The sequence below is a fragment of the Ascaphus truei genome, chromosome 1 (genome assembly GCF_040206685.1).
Source record: "Ascaphus truei isolate aAscTru1 chromosome 1, aAscTru1.hap1, whole genome shotgun sequence".
In the NCBI taxonomy this organism is placed as follows: Eukaryota; Metazoa; Chordata; class Amphibia; order Anura; family Ascaphidae; genus Ascaphus; species Ascaphus truei.
This window is the reverse complement of record NC_134483.1, coordinates 80,913,160-80,931,547: the sequence shown is the minus strand read 5'-3', so window position 1 is coordinate 80,931,547 and position 18,388 is coordinate 80,913,160. Positions and strand designations below refer to the sequence as shown.

Sequence of the window (18,388 nt, the reverse complement as noted above, 5' to 3'; positions counted from 1 at the left end):
CTCACAATATCATAAATTGTGTTGTGTTGAGAAATTCTCAACAAGTGATCTGTCCTTTCCAATGATGTGACCCTGATAATGCATCTCTCACACAGTATGCAAGTTTATAGAAGCTAGGGTAACTACTGTAATCTCCTTTTTTAATTGGCGGCCCCATGTAGCAACAGACGTAACAAGTTAAAATAGGACGGTTTTAAAAGAACGTCACTATGGACGCATAGCAGCAAGTCCCTGGCTGTGGTGACACTGACCACTTTCCTTATAAATCGCCCACTATGTTGTTGTCATCCGTACTGACTGACTTAACGTGCCGACGTACATTTCGCACCCGTGCGCGCTTTCTCAAGGCAAATAAATAGTATCATATTTTAACCTGTTACGTCTGTTGCTACATGGGGCCGCTAATTTAAAAAGTCTGAGTGCACTAACATGCTCTCCGAGCACTCACAAGTCTATTGTCAGAGCAGGAAAAGGCTCAGAACGTTTTAGCCAGCCAGTCTGACAGAAAAAAGACTTAGAGCTTTGGACACAGAAACAATATTATATACGCCTGATCCTTTGGGGGGGTTCTACTTGATAAAGCACCCTGGACTCACTAGAAACCCTATATAGGAAACTGAGCTCATAGCAGAGGTCCCAATTAGGGATCATTGTCAGATTGTATCCATACCTACTACCACCACCCAAACCCAGTGGCTTATAAAACAGTTCCATTAGTATCTTTATCTACATTCTGATACTTAAAAGATCTTGTACTAACTGATTTACCACTCCCACGTCTGTGATCACATTGCTGTACAGATTCGTGTGTTTCTGAAGGAAACAACCGCAGAATAACAATTGAGTAACAAACAATTGGGTCCTGCTTGGACTAATGCTAAAAATCCCGAACAGCGCTATGTTTATATGATCTATACGACTAATATCCATTATAGAGGATATATGAGATACTGTCACCAAACTACCAATGAACACTAACTTTAAAGTGTAGTTTGTATATGTGTATATATAACAGTTTAATCCAGGCACTTATTTAATTGGCACCGAACACTTAACCTATGGTGTTCAATATCACCAGTGCTAGTATAGAATTGCAGAGCTCTCTAGCGCAGGGGTGCGCAAACTGGGGGAGACTTCTGGGTGGGGCACGGTGCTTACAAAGGCCGCGCTCAAAGTGTGAGGCCTCTGCAAACTTACCCAGCTTCAGTCACCCATCTCCATGGCAACGTGGCGTCAAATGATGCCCGCTGCCATGGAGACGTGGCGTCAAATGACACCACAGGTCACGTGACGTCACATGATCCCGCAGCGTCATTTGACGCCAAAATAGGCTGAGATTATACCAAGAGCTGCTGGGCGGCTGCGCTATTCTGTGACGTCACCCTGCGCTGCCGCCCTGCGGCATCTTGATTATACCGGGGAGACAGGGCAGAGGAGGCTTGGAGGCGTGGCCGTGAGCGGTTCGCCCTCATTGACTGAACCGCTCGCATGACACGGCCGTCGCCACAGAACATTTGTGAAGTTTCTTCCCCAGCCGTCCGCTTTGCAGTACGGCGCGACCGTCACCATCTGTAAGAGCACCATGAGATGCGCACACGCGTTTTTTGGTATAAATACGGCCTTAGAGGTGAGGGGGGGGGGCGAGACCCAGGAGGAGAGCAGGCAGGGGGGCGCAGTGCAGGAAGTTGGCGCACCCCTGCTCTAGCGCAAAGAACATAGACTATACAGCCTGTAGTCTAATTCTGTACCAGTGCTTATGTGGAAAGGAGGGGCTCTAGAGCAAAGCCCATAGGCTGCACAGTTTTAAGTCAAATCTTATACTAAACTCACTACGCTCAGTCGGGTAACTACCCCCCTACATGATATACAGATATATTAGATATTAATAGGTCATAAGACCCTGACAACATTTTATTTTTTTTGAATCGGTTCAATATTTGTATTTTGCCCAGTGGCGTAGCTAGACATACACGGGTCCCCTGGCATTTCTTCTTTTCAGGGCCCCTTTATAAGTGAATATATTCAGGAGTTTCCATCGCCCTCACCTCCCCTCCCCCCCAAAGCATGTTGGCAGCCCGGCGAGCTCCCCCCCCCCTCTTGTACACCTACTCACTCTCCTCATGTATTTCTTTCCTCCCTCACTACCCCCTTTTTCCTCTCACACTCTTCCTCCCCCCCCCCCACACTCAATCCAGCTCCCTCAATCCTCCCCTCCTCGCATTCATTTCCCCCTCCGCCCCTTACCATGGAAACATGACATCACATGACCCCGCACGTCATTTGACGCACGGGGCCAAGCTGGAGGGGGGGGGAGGGCGCGAGCTGCAGAGGAGAGCAGGCAGGGGTGGGCACGAGGAAATTTTGTGCACCCCTGGCAGGGGTGAGCAAAGTTTCCTACATGCGCCCTTCTGTCTGCAATGCCTTCCGGCACGTGGCGTCACATGACCCCGCCGCGGTTATTTGACGCCGCGTTGCCATGGAGATGCGTCGCTAGAAGGTAAGTAATAGTTACAGAGGCCTCACGTGATCCCTGGTATTTATTTTAAATGCTTTCGGGGAAGCGCGGGGCCTCTGTAACAGCGGCGCCCCCCAATTTGCGCACCCCTGGTCTAAACTACTTTGGGTTGTTGAGCAGATTTTGACTGCAAAGTGTGTTCATGGTGTATTCTTTGTATTCTGTTTGGTGCTATAAGCTGCTCAGCACTGAGATTCAGAAGGAAATACAGAACCTGTTTGGTCCGGAGTTGCAGTGATTTTGTTTATTTATTCTATTGCTTCCTGGGCCAGCAGCCATAACGTGAGGAGTAATTCAGCTATAGGATACAATGAATATAATTATGCATTGATTAAAACGTGTGCTGTAGCGAGAGGGCACTTTCGTGGGCTGCTTTATACACCTTTATATATAGGAGTATGGACAGTTTTATCTACAGTAATTTGGAGGGGAAAGGATGCTATTTGCGTGCTCTGTGGGTGCTATAAGAGGGTGAGAGTTGATTAGATTGCTATATAGTTTATTAATATTTGGATAAAACCCAACATTCCCTTCTGACATCTGACAGAGCAAACTGTAACTGACACATTTACACACAAACACGCAGCATAATGACACACTGAAACACACTGCAGACTGAAACACACACAGCAAACTGACACACACAGGAAAGTGACACACACATACACACAGCATACCTTCCCACAGCAGCACATAACTCCTCCCTCTGATGTCACGGAGAGCAGGGGCGGGCAGAGCTCTGCAGCTCTCAGCCTCAGTTCCACCCCCAGCCTCTGCTGCCTGCTCTCTTCCCTCCCCTGATCAGTGCTGCAGCGGCTCACTGCACTCGATCCCACTTGGCCGGGTCCCCAGTGGTAACGGTGGCGTGCGTGCCGCACACCAGATACATACCTCCTATCAGGCAGGCCCCAGTAATTTCCTTGTTGGGCACTCACGTAGAGCGATGGCGCGGCAGCCAGCAGGGAAGACAAGAATGTTGTGTTCCCGTGTGGCGACGCTGTCACGTGGTGTACCGGGAGCCAATGGCCGCGCCCCTTCCGTCATTCCCACTCTTCCCCCCTCCCCCCCATTTTGGCCATGTCCCCCCGCGGCTCCCATCGCTCCGTACAGACCGCAGATTACGGCTTTTAGTTGTGAAATAGACAAACTTATCAGTAGTGGCGCTCTAGGAATATCATATAGAATACAACCTGCCTAGAACACAATCTTATTGTGATAAACTTAATAATAAAAATGTGATACCAATACAAACAAATCATGGATGCCGCTATAACCCAGTGGGGGATCCTTCTCTCGATCCCATGAAGAGTGAAGAGGTGTAGATCAGCAGGAAGCGCAAACCATGTAAAACAGAAAAAATACTCTGATGGTGCAATAAACGTGATAAATGTTGAAAAATTTATATTCAGGAGTCTGTGTGCAAAATACTCACAAACATAGAGTGAGTGCTGTTCACATAAAGGTATCTTTGAATAGCAGCCCGTCGAAGATGGTACTCTCAAGGGGATTAGTGACCTTAGTAAGTACAGAAGAAACGGACATAGTGCAGACTGTATAACAATTTATAAAAGGTAAGGGGTAAGTAATACACTCACATTGTGTTAAAAATATAAAAGCGTTTAGATCAAGCGAAATGGATCTCAGCAGTGGAAAGAGTGGTTCCTTTACCTCCCCTGTCTCTCAGCGTGCGTGTCACTGGTGCGTCTCACCCAAACCGGAAACTGGAACTGACGTCATCCGCTCGCAGGGGCTCCAGTCGCTTGTGGATCTCACAGGCCAGCGTCACTCTACGCGTTTCACCGCACTCGGTTTCTTCAGGAGTGATTGCTGACTGATTCTATGTAACTTATATACACGATCTTGCAGTCCCATTGGTTCAAATTTGGTAAATCAATAGGGTACTGGTGTAATCTTAATTGAAGCAAATTGATTCATACAAATTTAAAACATACAGTATTAGTCCCGCATCTAACATATGCGGGTCTCCAAAGGTAATTAAATTTATTCATACATTTAAAAAGTTTAAAAAATGTGTAAAATAATCAATGTAAACAACAAGAGATTTATATAAACAATTCAATTTTCTAACTAGATAGATGGCCGCGCCCCTTCCGTCATTCCCACTCTCCCCCAATCCCCCCCATTTTGGCCATGTCCCCCCGCGGCTCCCATCGCTCCGTACAGACCGCAGATTACGGCTTTTAGTTGTGCACGTGCCGCCAGGACGCCAGGCGCACGTGCAGCAGGGAGCACTGGGGCTATAGCCTTAGGCTGCAGACATGGTAAGTGTAGCCATGCGGAGGCTGAGGGAAAGCGGGTGCTTTCCCTGGCAATGGTATGCGTGCCGTCCGTGGGGGTGTCTGGGGGGGGTGCCAGTGACGTCACGGAGCTGGTTCGCCCTCACGTGACCGGCCTGTCGCGCCAAGAAATCAGTTTGAACTGATTTCTTGCTCAACGCACGCCCCCTTCCGCATCCACGTGCGCCTGCACGCCGCTTGGAAGCGATCACTGCCTTGGTCAATTTGATCGGTCAGCGTGCGCACGCCTCCACACGGTGTGCCCGACCATGGACGCAGCATTTAGATGTTGTTTTGTCACTGCCAGGAGTGGACCTGCCGGCAAGCAGCTGTTATGGGGGCCGGAGGAGGAAGGGGCCCTGACTTCTGTCGTCCGTCGGCTAGATGGCTGGGTCAAATGTCCCGGCTCAACCCCCTTTCAGCGACCCATGAGCGGGCCCCACAAGAGCGCGGGCCCCCGGGCTTTAGCTACGCCCCTGATTTTGTTGTATTTTGCTCACATTTGTTTTAAGTTACAATAATAAAGCACCAAGTCTTAAGTCATTCATAACTCTTAAACAATTATTATTGCTACAGGGTATTGAGTGCTTATTTATCTGGGATCCTTTTTCTTCTCTTTGTCTAAATGCCTCCCTCGGGATCAAAATACTGTAAGTACAAATATAGGAGAAGTATCTATCGTCTACATTTAGCATAGGTTGAACTTGATAGGCGTATGTCTTTTTTCAGCCTCATCTACTATTTCACTACTACGTAACATGACAAATTAGTGCATCTTATTAATTGTTTTTGCTTTTTTGAAGAGTTTGCTGCTTTAAGCTCATGAAGTGATGATCTACAGGAATGTCTTTGCATAATATCCATGTTACTCCAAATAAAGTTATCAAGCCATAGGCAACCCACTTTCAGTAATGCTTCTAAAGGAGCCTGAACTAAAAATGGTGGGGTCCACTTTTTCAAAGGTTAAATATCACGTGTCCGAGTGAGAAAAGAAACTCTGGCCTGAAAATTCTGTATGTATGTTAATGTATCTTTTAAAACCTAAATACACCTGGTCTAGCATGCTGGATTTCTTTTGAAGAGTAATTTCAGAGAAATCCTAGATCAGGGGTGGCCAACTCCATTCTTCATTGGGCACCAGCAGATCAGGTTTTCATGATATTCCTGCTTCAGCACAGGTGGTTCAGTTGTTGACTGAGCCACTGATTGAGCCACCTGTGCTGAAGCAGGGATATCCTGAAAACCTGACCTGTTGGTGCCCATTGAAGACTGGAGTTGGCCACCCCTGTCCTAGATTGTCACTTAAATTTAAACAATACCCAGATATTTAACAAAACTGAAAAAAAAATACCTCTCTATCGTCATGATTAGCACTTGCATTTCCAAAGCATAAGATACAGACTTTACAAACAGGACACAGTAATCACAGCGGGGTGTATTTATAAAGCAATGCAAATGGGGTTATTTGTCGCAAGCTGCGCTGAAAAATACCCAAGTCAGAGTGCGCCTATGTAATAATCCTTTTTGTGGGCGTTTCCTGTATGTCTGCGCTGCTCCGCCACAAGATGACGGATTTTTGTTGCAAGCGGAAGGAGCTGCGAGCGGAGTTACATGTGCACCCTGGCACAGGCATGTGCATTTAGAAACGTGCAGCTTGCATTACTTTTCCTGATGGTTTTCTGCATCAGGTGGCGTAAGTAGGTTTTTTTGTTTTGTTCAGAATATTCGTGCAGCTTGCGCCAAATTTTACAACCGTACAAATACATATGTTGCCTTTTTAGATAAAATATTTGCGTCTAAACAAAGAGGGGGTTTTTTTTTTATCGCAGGCCCACTGTTTTATTCAGATTGCCCCGATACCTAACATTGATGTATTCATATAATTCTTTCTTGCATATCAATCACACCTCAAACAAGCCATTGTAGTTTGCCTTTATCTGATGCCTCTGAAAACTGTCATTCTACATACTCTTCCCTATGATTGCATTAGCTTAGGGGTCCTCATCCTTTTTGCGCCCAAGGACACATTTGAGTGTTCAAGAGAGCGTGGCGGCCCCCAACCACTGCACGTGTAAGCACACACACAATACACTTGCGCTGCGGGGAAACCTCCAGTGCCGCGCTGGTCCCGCTCGCGGATGCGGAAGATGGGCCCGACTTCCAGCACGCTGCAGCTGTTGGCGGCACTGCGGTCGCGGGCACCCACCAGAGGCTTGGTGGGTGTCGTGGTGCCCGCGTTTGGGGACAACTGCACTAGCTGAACACAGAGCATATTGTTTCTGCGTGGAAAAATAATTTGTTTCTGCTTCCAAACATCTATTTTAACTGCTCCCTTTCTCTTACCCAAGTTCACTTTTCGTTCACATTTTACAAAAGGCATTATTGATGCTACAAATCTCCCAGTGGGATTTTACCATTAAAAATAATTCTACAATAACATGAGTTGAATGTAAAGACGGCTGAATGGCTGCATGTTCCACATTCCAATCCTCCTGCAGACTACTATATTCCTGTAGGTTATAGGTTGCTATTGAACTAGAGAGAACATACATTTATCATTGCGCTGTGAGGATTAATATGAATGCTCTTTGTTTTACAGAACGTCATAAGCCAGTGTAGATTAGGGAACATATGTTACAATGTGAATAATGTTACTATGGGGGTCTACCATGGACAGATAAATGAATCTTACAGTATGTTAACCTTCACGGGGAATGAAATCTCTGCTAACTTTCTTACAACGGGGTCAAAAAGTTGAGTTTTGGAATGATAATGCTCTAAAACTAAAAACAAAATGCCATGCAAGTAAGTATCCAAAGTAAGAAAAAGGAGGTACATCGCAGACCATGATGCCTTCTTCTGGGAACGTGTTATATATCACTATGTTTTCTCACCCTGTACATTCAGCACAATAAGACAAACATTCACTACATACTGTACACCAAATCCGTGATCACTCTCATCCGTCAAAACGTTGCTAATGTTCCATATGCTCTCAGTTCATAATACGCTTACATTTTCAAAGTACACAGGTCTTGTGTTTTTGTATTTATTAAGACATCTATTTACATTAGCTCAATGGTCATGTGTTATATGTTACGATGGCTTCTCAGTTATATCATTTATAGATTACTTTGCATATCCTCAAATCAACATCGTTCCCATTTCCTTATATTTCACCCGTAAGGCTACGCTTATACTATGGGCTACGGCGACGCGACCGTATGATGTCAGCCGTCGCAATAGCGATTCCTGCACTCTGGTGCAGGAGACCAGAGGGCGACCGGGGGCATGGCCATGAGCGGTTCACCCTCATTGGCTAAACCGCTCACATGCCGCTGACGTCACACAGCGATCGCCAAAAAAGTCAAAATCCTTTGACTACCGGCGATCGCCACCGCTCCATCACTCTGCAGCGCCGTCACGGTCGCGCCCACTATTTATTTAGTGACAGGGGTTAGGGTGGTGTTAGCGTTGGTTCTAATCAGGAGCTCAATCACTGGAAGCTTTACAAATTTAGTCTTGGTCCCAAACACCATTGTTACAGTCTTGTCAGTGTTTAAAAACAGTTTGTTTTGGGAAATCCAGTTTTCGAGTCTCAAAAAGTCAGACTGAAGTATGTGTTGAAGGTCAGAGAGGCTATGACTGTGTGCATATAGGATTGTGTCATCTGCATACATGTGTATTGAGGCTTCCTTACAAGCTGTGGGAAGATCATTAATGAACACTGAGAAGAGTAGGGGCCCCAGAACAGAGCCTTGCGGGACACCACAGGTGATATCCAGGGGGTTGGAGTTAGAGCCTGAGATGGACACATGTTGGGATCTTCCTGATAGGTAGGACTGAAACCAGTTTAAAGCATGTTTCCCTATTCCAGAGCTCTGGAGTTTGTTAAGCAGGGATAGCATGATCAACTGTGTCAAAAGCCTTTGCAAAATCTAGGAATACTGCACCAGCGAGTTGTCCCCGTTCCATTCCACACTGGATTTCATTGCAAACGTTTAGCAGGGTAGTTACGGTGGAGTGTTTGGGGCGAAATCCAGATTGGAATTGGCTAGGGAAATTTGTCTTGGTGTAGAAATCGCTTAATTGGGAGTGGACACATTTTTCCATGACTTTGGATAGAATTGGGAGAAGTGAGATTGGCCTGTAGTTTGAGACAGTGTCTATGGGCACACGTGACGGACTGCATGATCTTGCTATGGCACTGTCGCCGTAGCCTGTACTATGAGAGCAGCCTAAAGCAGCAATCCATGCTGCCCGCTGTTGCTGAACTGTATCACTTCAAGCTAAGTGGGGGATCCCCGTTCCCTGAGAAATGTCAGTTTGAAAGTTGCTTATAATAATTTTTATCGGAAGAAACAATATGGGTACTGGCTTGGCAGAAGTAAGAAAATGTATATAGCAATTGGTGGCCCACAAAGCTTTGAGTGCTGCTGTTCAGCTCCAGGGGAGACCTTGGTTCATATGAGGCAAACTAAAAAAAAGACTTGTTTTGGGGCGGATTTAAAAAGGCAGTGAAACGTATCGGGGACAAATGTTCCTAAACAACTTATCACTGTAAATAGTTTTCTTAAAGTTTCAATCAACCCTAAAATAATCTTTGTCTTATTTGGGTCCTGTAAATTTATTTTTAGGATACTTGTGCTTCACTGTTAGTTGTTTGGCTAATGTTGGCATCATAATTCCTTTCCATATAAAAAACAAAGGAAGAAAATGTCAATTGACCGTTACAAAATAATCAAAGGCTCTTAGTACAAAATAGATTAAGGATATGTTTTATGTCTACAATACATTTGACTGCCATAGAATCGTTTTTTTTTTTTTAAATACTAACTTGTCTCTCGTCGCTGAAATGAAAAACATTTAACCCATGAAACATGTAATTATTAGTTTTGTTTAGGGAAGATAACTTCAAATTCATGCTTCACCCAACATTCAGGTTGTTTCCTTTTTTGTACGACCCTCTTTCTCACACCTGGAGCCTTTTGTTATCCACTATTTTCTACGCTACTTCTTCATTCCACATCTCCAAGGCTGTAAAGGAAACATCTTTATTCTGCATGTCACATCACCTGTATGCTCATATGTCAATGCACTACATATATGGTTAACACAATATAATAATACAATAATGGCACTAGCACTTTCATAGGTTGCAATTGTATATTTGCTGCATTCTTTTAGGCTGAGAACCTAGCAAAGCATATGTCAACATACCAACATGACCTCCCTCCAAACATCAGCTCTACAGCACAAGTCTCTGAGGATGCCAAAGAAGAACTGTTGCAGCAGTGTGAAGAAACATGGAGACAGATGGAAGAGGTGAGCTAACCAACTTTTTGCTGCTGTAGCCTTGGTGGTAGCAGAAGTAGCATTCAAGTGAAAGCCCTTCTTATAGTGTCGTGATTAAATGAATAACACACCTTTTGAATTGCACGTTTGTTGGAGTCTGGCTACTTTTTAAATTATTTAATTACTAAGTAAGAGTATAGAAACAAAAGTTCCAACCTTTTTCCATTTGCTTTTGTTTTTATTGCTTGATCTTCTTGTTTTTCAGCATGCATTTAATAGTCATTATTATTACTCTTGTTATTTGTATGATTGTAGGAATTGTAAGTATTGGGTTACATAATCTTCTTTTTTTTAAACAGAATTCTATAAATTAATGTGTATCTGCTTTTATGTGTAGTGCCAGAGCCAGCTAACGCTCCTAGGAACAGAAACCCTGCCTGAGTCAGATGTGCAGGTGAGAGAACTTCTTTAGAAGGTAACATAAAGTGGACCCAGGGCTCTGTCATATCTCCCCATTATCACCCCACCACTCGTTCTATGCTCCTTTCTTCATTGTAATATCCTCATATATTTCTTATTTATTCCTATATTACGATCTTCCTGTCTTTTTTTCTTTTCTTATTTTCTCCAACATTTATCCCTTGATCCTTTCTCTTGATCATTCTGAGCTCAAACACTTAGCATACTCATTATCTAGTACCTTAAAGGTGGTTTTAAGTATTGATTTGGGGTCCTGAACACTTTTTGATGTTGCGAAATGGGAGTTGGGATAATTTTATTTTTCGTTTTGTATATTATTATCATTTTTTATGGATTGATGAACTGCGAGTTTACTTTTTGTGATAAGTTATCGAATGCTGATTAATTGCAGCATAAATATATCAAAAATGAGAAGAAAAGATGTTTTTTAACACCTATACCTTCTAGCTAGAAGCTCATTCAGTGTAGCACTCCTGGGACAGTTAAAATATAACTTTTATTAAGTCTCATATAAAATAAAGTGCATATATTGAAAATAAAGAATACAATATTCAAATACAATGGAGGATGTTGCAGTGATGGAGTGAGGTTGAAATAAATTACCCAATAAGCGTTATCTGGATATATATAAATAAATACGCACTCGGGGACAACCAAAAAAACAAATTCTAGAAGGATAAGGTATCTCAATGCTATATAGGATTGTGATATAGAAATGTGCAATATAACAAAAATGCAGTCACAAACACAGCATACCGATCAAACCAACCTATGATCGCTAAGTGTAAAGTTCACCACTTTAATACTAATGGATACTGAAAATGATAAACCTATGCCTGTGAAAATCACAATGTATGGTAAACAATATCAATTAATATAGGGTGGAGACAGACATACTGCAATTAAGGTGGAGGACTAAACACAATCATAGGTTGGTGGTATGTGGATTAATCCAGTGTGACTGCAAAAGACATGTGATATAATAACACTATGCAGTCAAATTGTATTCAACCTGTAGCTGAACAAATAAGGCACAAAATGTGATATAATAACACTATGCAGTAAAGTTGTATTCAACCAATAACTGAACAAATAAGGCACATTTAAAATGCTGCTGTGAGACAAATAAAGCCTTGTATCTAGCTCAGACCTTGAAAAAACGGATCACTCAGTAGACAAACATAGATATATAAATGCTAATGCATATATCAGACCAATATTTTAATTGTGAGTTTGCATACTCAGTGGCAGGTAGAGCTTTCTACTATGTGATCAGGAGCGCTTATTTCAATGCGCAATCTGATTGGTGATTGGTTGCCTTGACAACCGGAGACGCTATAAATCACCAGACTCTCCTCTACTGCCACTCATTCGCCCCTGACGAACCTCCGTGTAGGAGGGAAACGCGTAGGACGCCCTGGAGGTTGCTGTGCAGTGTAACAGGAGAGTAATTTGTATCTCTGCTGACCCTGACATTGTATCAGTTACTGGCGGTGTGCCATTCACTGCCATCGGCATTTACAACATGTGCACAGACTGAGGAATGTGTTTGCTAACTGCTGGGAGCTGCTTTGTTTACACTTATATCAGGCACCTTCGTGTGCATATGTAACTTAGACCTTTTTGACAAAATCATTGTGATCACCTGTGTTATAGACACACTATCATAAAGGACCTTTTAGCAGGTAATCTGCTGTTGGTCTGATATATGCATTAGCATTTATATATCTATGTTTGTCTACTGAGTGATCCGTTTTTTCAAGGTCTGAGCTAGATACAAGGCTTTATTTGTCTCACAGCAGCATTTAAATGTGCCTTATTTGTTCAGTTATTGGTTGAATACAACTTTACTGCATAGTGTTATTATATCACATTTTGTGCCTTATTTGTTCAGCTACAGGTTGAATACAATTTGACTGCATAGTGTTATTATATCACATGTTCTTTGCAGTCACACACAGGATTAATCCACATACCACCAACCTATGATTGTGTTTAGTCCTCCACCTTAATTGTAGTATGTCTGTCTCCACCCTATATTAATTGATATTGTTTACCATACATTGTGATTTTCACAGGCATAGGTTTATCATTTTCAGTATCCATTAGTATTACAGTGGTGGACTTTACACTCAGCGATCATAGGTTGGTTTGATCGGTATGCTGTGTTTGTGACTGCATTTTTGTTATATTGCACATTTCTACAAGCTCCTCACCCGTACCACATGCAGCACCTATCACCTGAGATCAGACTCCAAAAGACTGTTCATGGTCCCAAGGCTCAACAAAGTATCCGGCCGCTCCTCCTTCTCTTACCGTGCACCCCAAAACTGGAACATCCTACCAGAGACTCTTACATCCACCACCAGCCTACGTTCTTTCAAATCTAAGGCTGTCACACATTTTAATGTGGTCTGTAACTGTTTCATATGCCCATAATACAAATTATCTTTAACTGTGCATGCAATGTCTTGTATATAATGTATACCCTGCTCATTATGTAACTATTTGTAAACATGTATTATTTGTCTTAAGTCTGTGCCCAGGACATACTTGAAAACGAGAGGTAACTCTCAATGTATTACTTCCTGGTAAAATATTTTATAAATAAATAAATAGATAATAAATATATCACAATCCTATATAGCATTGAGATACCTTATCCTTCTAGAATTTGTTTTTTTTTTGTTGTCCCTGAGTGCTTATTTATATATATATATCCAGATAGCGCTTATTGGGTAATTTATTTCAACCTCACTCCATCACTGCAACATCCTCCATTGTATTTGAATATTGTATTCTTTATTTTCAATATATGCACACTTTATTTTATATGAGACTTAATAAAAGTTATATTTTAACTGTCCCAGGAGTGCTACACTGAATGCACTTCTAGCTAGAAGGTATAGGTGTTAAAAAAATCTTTTCTTCTAATTTTTTATATATTTATCATATTATAGCTCATAGTATGCACCCGATGCCAATCTTGGCATTTGTGGACGAATCCATAACTCAATACTTATTTTTCACACAACTTGTGAGCAGCATTTGTCATTTGTGTTTTTGTTTAATTGCAGCATACAATCAGTGTTATCATAATGTCCATTTTTTTGTTGTTGCCTTTATTGTGTATAATGTGTAAACTACAAAGCCAATGTAATGGCAACTCAAAACACAAAAGGTGGTTCAGCTTGGTATTGACACTTCTTTTTGGTGTGACTGTCAGGTTAAATAAGCTTTCCATGTCCATCACTTGGGAGCATCAAAGTCTTCTCCTGTGAAGTTTAAGAATGTCAGCGCCCCAACAACATTCCAAATGCAACGATCTTATACAAATTGGACATATGCCACATTCTTTCCAATAATTATGTGCAGAAGCTTTAATTTCTCCAAAAACTCAAATTCACGTTGTGTGCTTTTTTTAATCTCAATTTAGATGTATTTGCTGATGATGCAAGTAAAAGCCCTGACAGCGGAATATAATCAGTGGCAGAAGAGATCACCAGAAAGTAAGTTTGTAAGATATTTAGAAACAAATATATGAGAAAGTTCTTAAAACAGTCCGCGAGTGGGTTACAGATTATAAATATATACAACAATACATTAAGGGGAAATTCCTGATAGCGAGCAAAAATCTTTTTAGAACAACTTATTGATGCAATCGGCTTCCTTTCAAAGATTCAATTTCCCTCAGGTAAAATGTCACCTATATGTCAGCTTTCATTTTCTCTAGGTCTGCTAAAGTTATCTGGTAGTTGTTGTTTTTTTGCCTTTAACCGCTTTCTTATTATTATTATCGTTTTATTTGTAAAGCGCCAGCATATTCCGCAGTGCGGTACAATGGAAGTACAGAGTTCTGTATATTGCATAAACAGAATGACATACCAAATCAGGGCACACATGCACACACAGATACAGAGAGCTAGTGAGGGCCCTGCTCGTGAGAGCTTACAGTCTAGAAGGAATAAAGGGCAATGTTGAAACAAAAGATAAAGTGGCTGCTCGTTGTGGGACGGGAATATGCTTCAAGATACAGCATGGTCCAGCTGCACAGCTGATCCCATTAAGGTTTGGGGGTGTTAGTGGAGTTTTGTCTAGCTGCACATCTGTTCCCAATAGGGTAGGAGGCGGAGTGGTGGATGTTAGGGGTATGCCAGATTAAGCTTCCTTGAAAAGGTGAGTTTTACAGGAGTTTTTAAATGTCTGAACGCTGGGAGAGAGTGATGGTTCATGGTCGGGTATTCCAGAGAGAGGGGGCAACATGGGAGAAGTCTTATAGGCAGGAGTGAGAGGAGGTAATAAGGCAGGAGGAGAGGTGGATATCATGGGAAGTACGTATGGGTCGTTTAAGGATATATTTGGGGATGAGGGCTGAGGTGTAAGAGCTTTGCAAGTCAGAACTAGGGTTTGAAATGTAATTCTAGAGGATATGGGAAGCCAGTGTAGGCAATTGCATAGTGGCGCAGCAGAAGTGGAGCGGTGAGTGAGGTAGATGAGTCTGGCAGCAGCATTCTTGAGGAATTGGAGCTGGGACAGGCAACAAGGGGAATGCCAACTAGGAGATTTATCTTATTAATAAAATGTTTTACCAGGAAGTAATACATTGAGAGTTACCTCTCGTTTTCAAGTATGTCCTGGGCATAGAGTTAAGATGACAAATAATGCATGGTTACAAATACAGTTACATAAGTGAGCAGGGTATACATTATATACAAGACATAGCATGCACAGTTAGAGATAATATATATTATAGGCGTATGTAACAGTTACAGACCAGATTAAAATGTGAGACATCTTTCGTTTTGAAAGAACTTAGAGTGGTGGCGGCTGAGAGAGTCTCAGGTAGGTTGTTCCAGTTTTGGGGTGCACGGTAAGAGGAGGAGCGGCCGGATACATTGCTGAACCTTGGGACCATGAACAGTCTTTTGGAGTCAGATCTCAGATGAGATGGTTGCAGTAGTAAAGGCGGGACAAGATAAGTGAGGAAATTAGAATTTTAGTTGCGTCGTGAGTAGGAAAAGGTTGTATCCTAGCAATATTTCGGAGTTGGCGACGGCAGGACTTGGTTAGGGAGTGTTTATGAGGAATGGGGAAGAGGGCAAAGTCAAGAATGACCCCTAGGCAGCGGGTTTGTTGTGTTGATGAGATTGGGGTATTATTGACAGTGAGTGAGAGTTTGGGTGTGGGCTGGCTGTGGAAGGGGGAAAAGGTATTGGTTCTGTTTTGGAACATCCAGAAGGCGATTGCGAAGATACAGTTGGTGACACAGGACGAGAGAGAGTAGGAGAGGTCAGGGGAGGAGAGGTAAATATGGATATCATCATCTAAGATGATACTGAAAGTAAAAAGTTTGCATTAGCTCACCAAGGGAAGAGGTGTAGAGGGAGAATAGCAGAGGACCAAGGACAGAGCCTGGGACCCCAACAAAAAGAGGGAGTGTGGAGGAGATACCAGAGAAGGAAATGCTAAAAGAGCGGTTGGATAGGTAGAACGTGAACCAGGAGAAGGCTGCATCTCACAGGCCAATGGAGTGGTGAGTGTGCAGGAGAAGGGGCTGATCAACAGTGTCCTAGGCAGCAGAGAGATCCAGAAGAATTAGTAAGGAGAAGTGACCCTTCGACTTAACTGTGAGTAGGTCATTGGCGACTTTTGTTAGTGCTGTCTCGGTGGAGTGTAGAGTTAGTGCTGTATCTCTTTAAACAAATTATGTTGCCATCGTTAGTCAAACATGGCACTGGATGAACAATCTCACTTCATATAGAACGGTTTACAAATAGCGTTTTTATAATAGAGGTTAGGTTAATATTGTACAAGCACTCCAAAGCATTTGGTTATTATCAAGACATTAAAAGTTTAATACAAATAAAACATATAAATATTTTTAAATCTTTTGTAAAGTGGTTAATAACTCCTGCATTTACCTTATAAACATATGCCACTGCCATTAGTTCACTTTGGTCTTCGGAGGGTCTGCTCCTTTAAACAGTTGTATATGGGGATGCTAGACTTGAATAATTTATTTTGTTTAAGTGGAGTTTAATTTGTACAGCAGGGCCCCAGTCATGCGGCGGGTTCCGTTCTAAGGACCTGCCGAAAAGCGGCGGAAAGCGAAACCGGCGATTTTCATTATGTGCGCATGCGCAGACTGGCAATGCGCCGTTCTACGCATGCGCAACATCTGCAAAAAAAAACATTCTGCGCATGCGCGACTCCAAACGGCCCGCTCTGCGCGACCCCGGATCGGCCCATTCTCGGTACATGGCAGATATGGCGGCCCCCTTCTCGGTACAGCCGTATCGGCGGATTGCCGAAAAGCGGGGTGCCGAGAAGCGGGGCCTTGCGGTATTCAGTCTTGTAAGGTGGCATCTGGGATATTCGTCAAAACATTTTGTTCGAGCAGACTTCTGTTTTCATTGAACATTTTATTCTAATGGCTCAACTGCTCTTCGCAGGAAAGCATTTTGCTCATTGCTCTTCAGGTGGAAGTGTATTAGCTTAGTTTATTTTCCCGAAGAACAACATAAAATGAGCATCACAGGGATTTATGCACATCTGGAAAATAAACAGATCTCTTGACTGCTTCAGGGCCAGGTCCCTAGTTAAGTCAGGTTATGAAGCGGTGACTTCATCTGGAATGCTTTAGAGGTTTGGAATATACTTGGTGCAAAATGCATTCATACATATAATCTTCACAGTAGAGCTGTTAAATAGTCGGGTGCCATTCATAGCCAACTATTGAACTTGTAGAAATTAATACAAAAGCTATCATTAGAATTACTAACAGTAGACATACACTAGTGGTAATCATTTAAAGAAGCAGTTCAAGCGGCGCTCTAAACATAAACAAATGTTTTTAATATATACAGCCTTTGATTACCTTTATTGAAAACAAATGACCTAAGGTGCTGATCAATTCGTTCTCCTGTCATCAATCAGTACAGATCCTGCTTCCCTGGGTTCACGTAATAGCTGCATTTCAGTTTCAATCAATCAATCAATCCTTCAGTCATTGTAACGCAGCAGCTACAACGTATCCTTATATTACTACGGTAACATTAGCTATTGTTCCAGCTTGCAGCTCAAACTGTTGGGAACATTTGCAACAGATTATCACAAACAGGAACGTGTTGCAAAGATCTTGCACTGCTGGGGAGGTGGGCTCAAACCTGCTATAGAAATCAAAGGCTGTTCAGTATATTAAAACTCATTAAAAATGTAATTAAGAGATGAATAACAAAAAAATGCAGTAAGTATTATATAATACTGCAGACCTGATTTAAAAAAAATAAAAAACATGTAGGATAGTGCTTGGATTGCTCTCTTTGCAGGAACTGTTTTCCACTTTGAGAATGATGACTTTCCAGCTGTGTGGATGAGCAGTGCTTTTGTTTTCATGCCATTCTGTCCAATCACTTACAAAAGTGCCTTTAGCACGTTTCTGATTGCATAGATATTTCATCCATATTATCTCCAGCCCTGCAGGTTTTTATTTTTGTTTTGTTTTTTAACCCTGATGATGCATGCAGGTCCTAATGGAAATGTCACTGTCGGAAGAGAGCCTAAAGTAGAAAAGTATACATATACTAGTATTGTTTTATTTTTTTAAGGCAGGCTACGTCATTTTAATTTTTAGTCATAACATGATAAAAATGTACATTTACATTTTAGGCGCAATACAAAATGACATTTACAATAAAATTAATAGGACTTATTTTTTCTCTGGAGTCTTGATACAACATCTTGATTTGTGGTGTAATTTATGACACTGTAAGACAGGAGTGCATAGAGACTCATTATTCAT

At 42.3% G+C, this 18,388-nt stretch overlaps 1 protein-coding gene across 3 annotated transcripts in view; it reads left to right on the top strand.

Annotated features, from left to right (window-relative positions):
* CENPK (centromere protein K) overlaps window positions 1–18,388 on the top strand; it is a 56,640-nt gene that overhangs the window by 22,118 nt on the left and 16,134 nt on the right. For all 3 annotated transcript variants that reach the window (XM_075590102.1, XM_075590120.1, XM_075590111.1), the window contains exons 3-5: window positions 10,000–10,137; window positions 10,505–10,561; window positions 14,024–14,096. In XM_075590102.1, coding sequence (XP_075446217.1) covers window positions 10,000–10,137; window positions 10,505–10,561; window positions 14,024–14,096 — 268 coding nt within the window. The remainder of the gene's footprint in view (window positions 1–9,999; window positions 10,138–10,504; window positions 10,562–14,023; window positions 14,097–18,388) is intronic.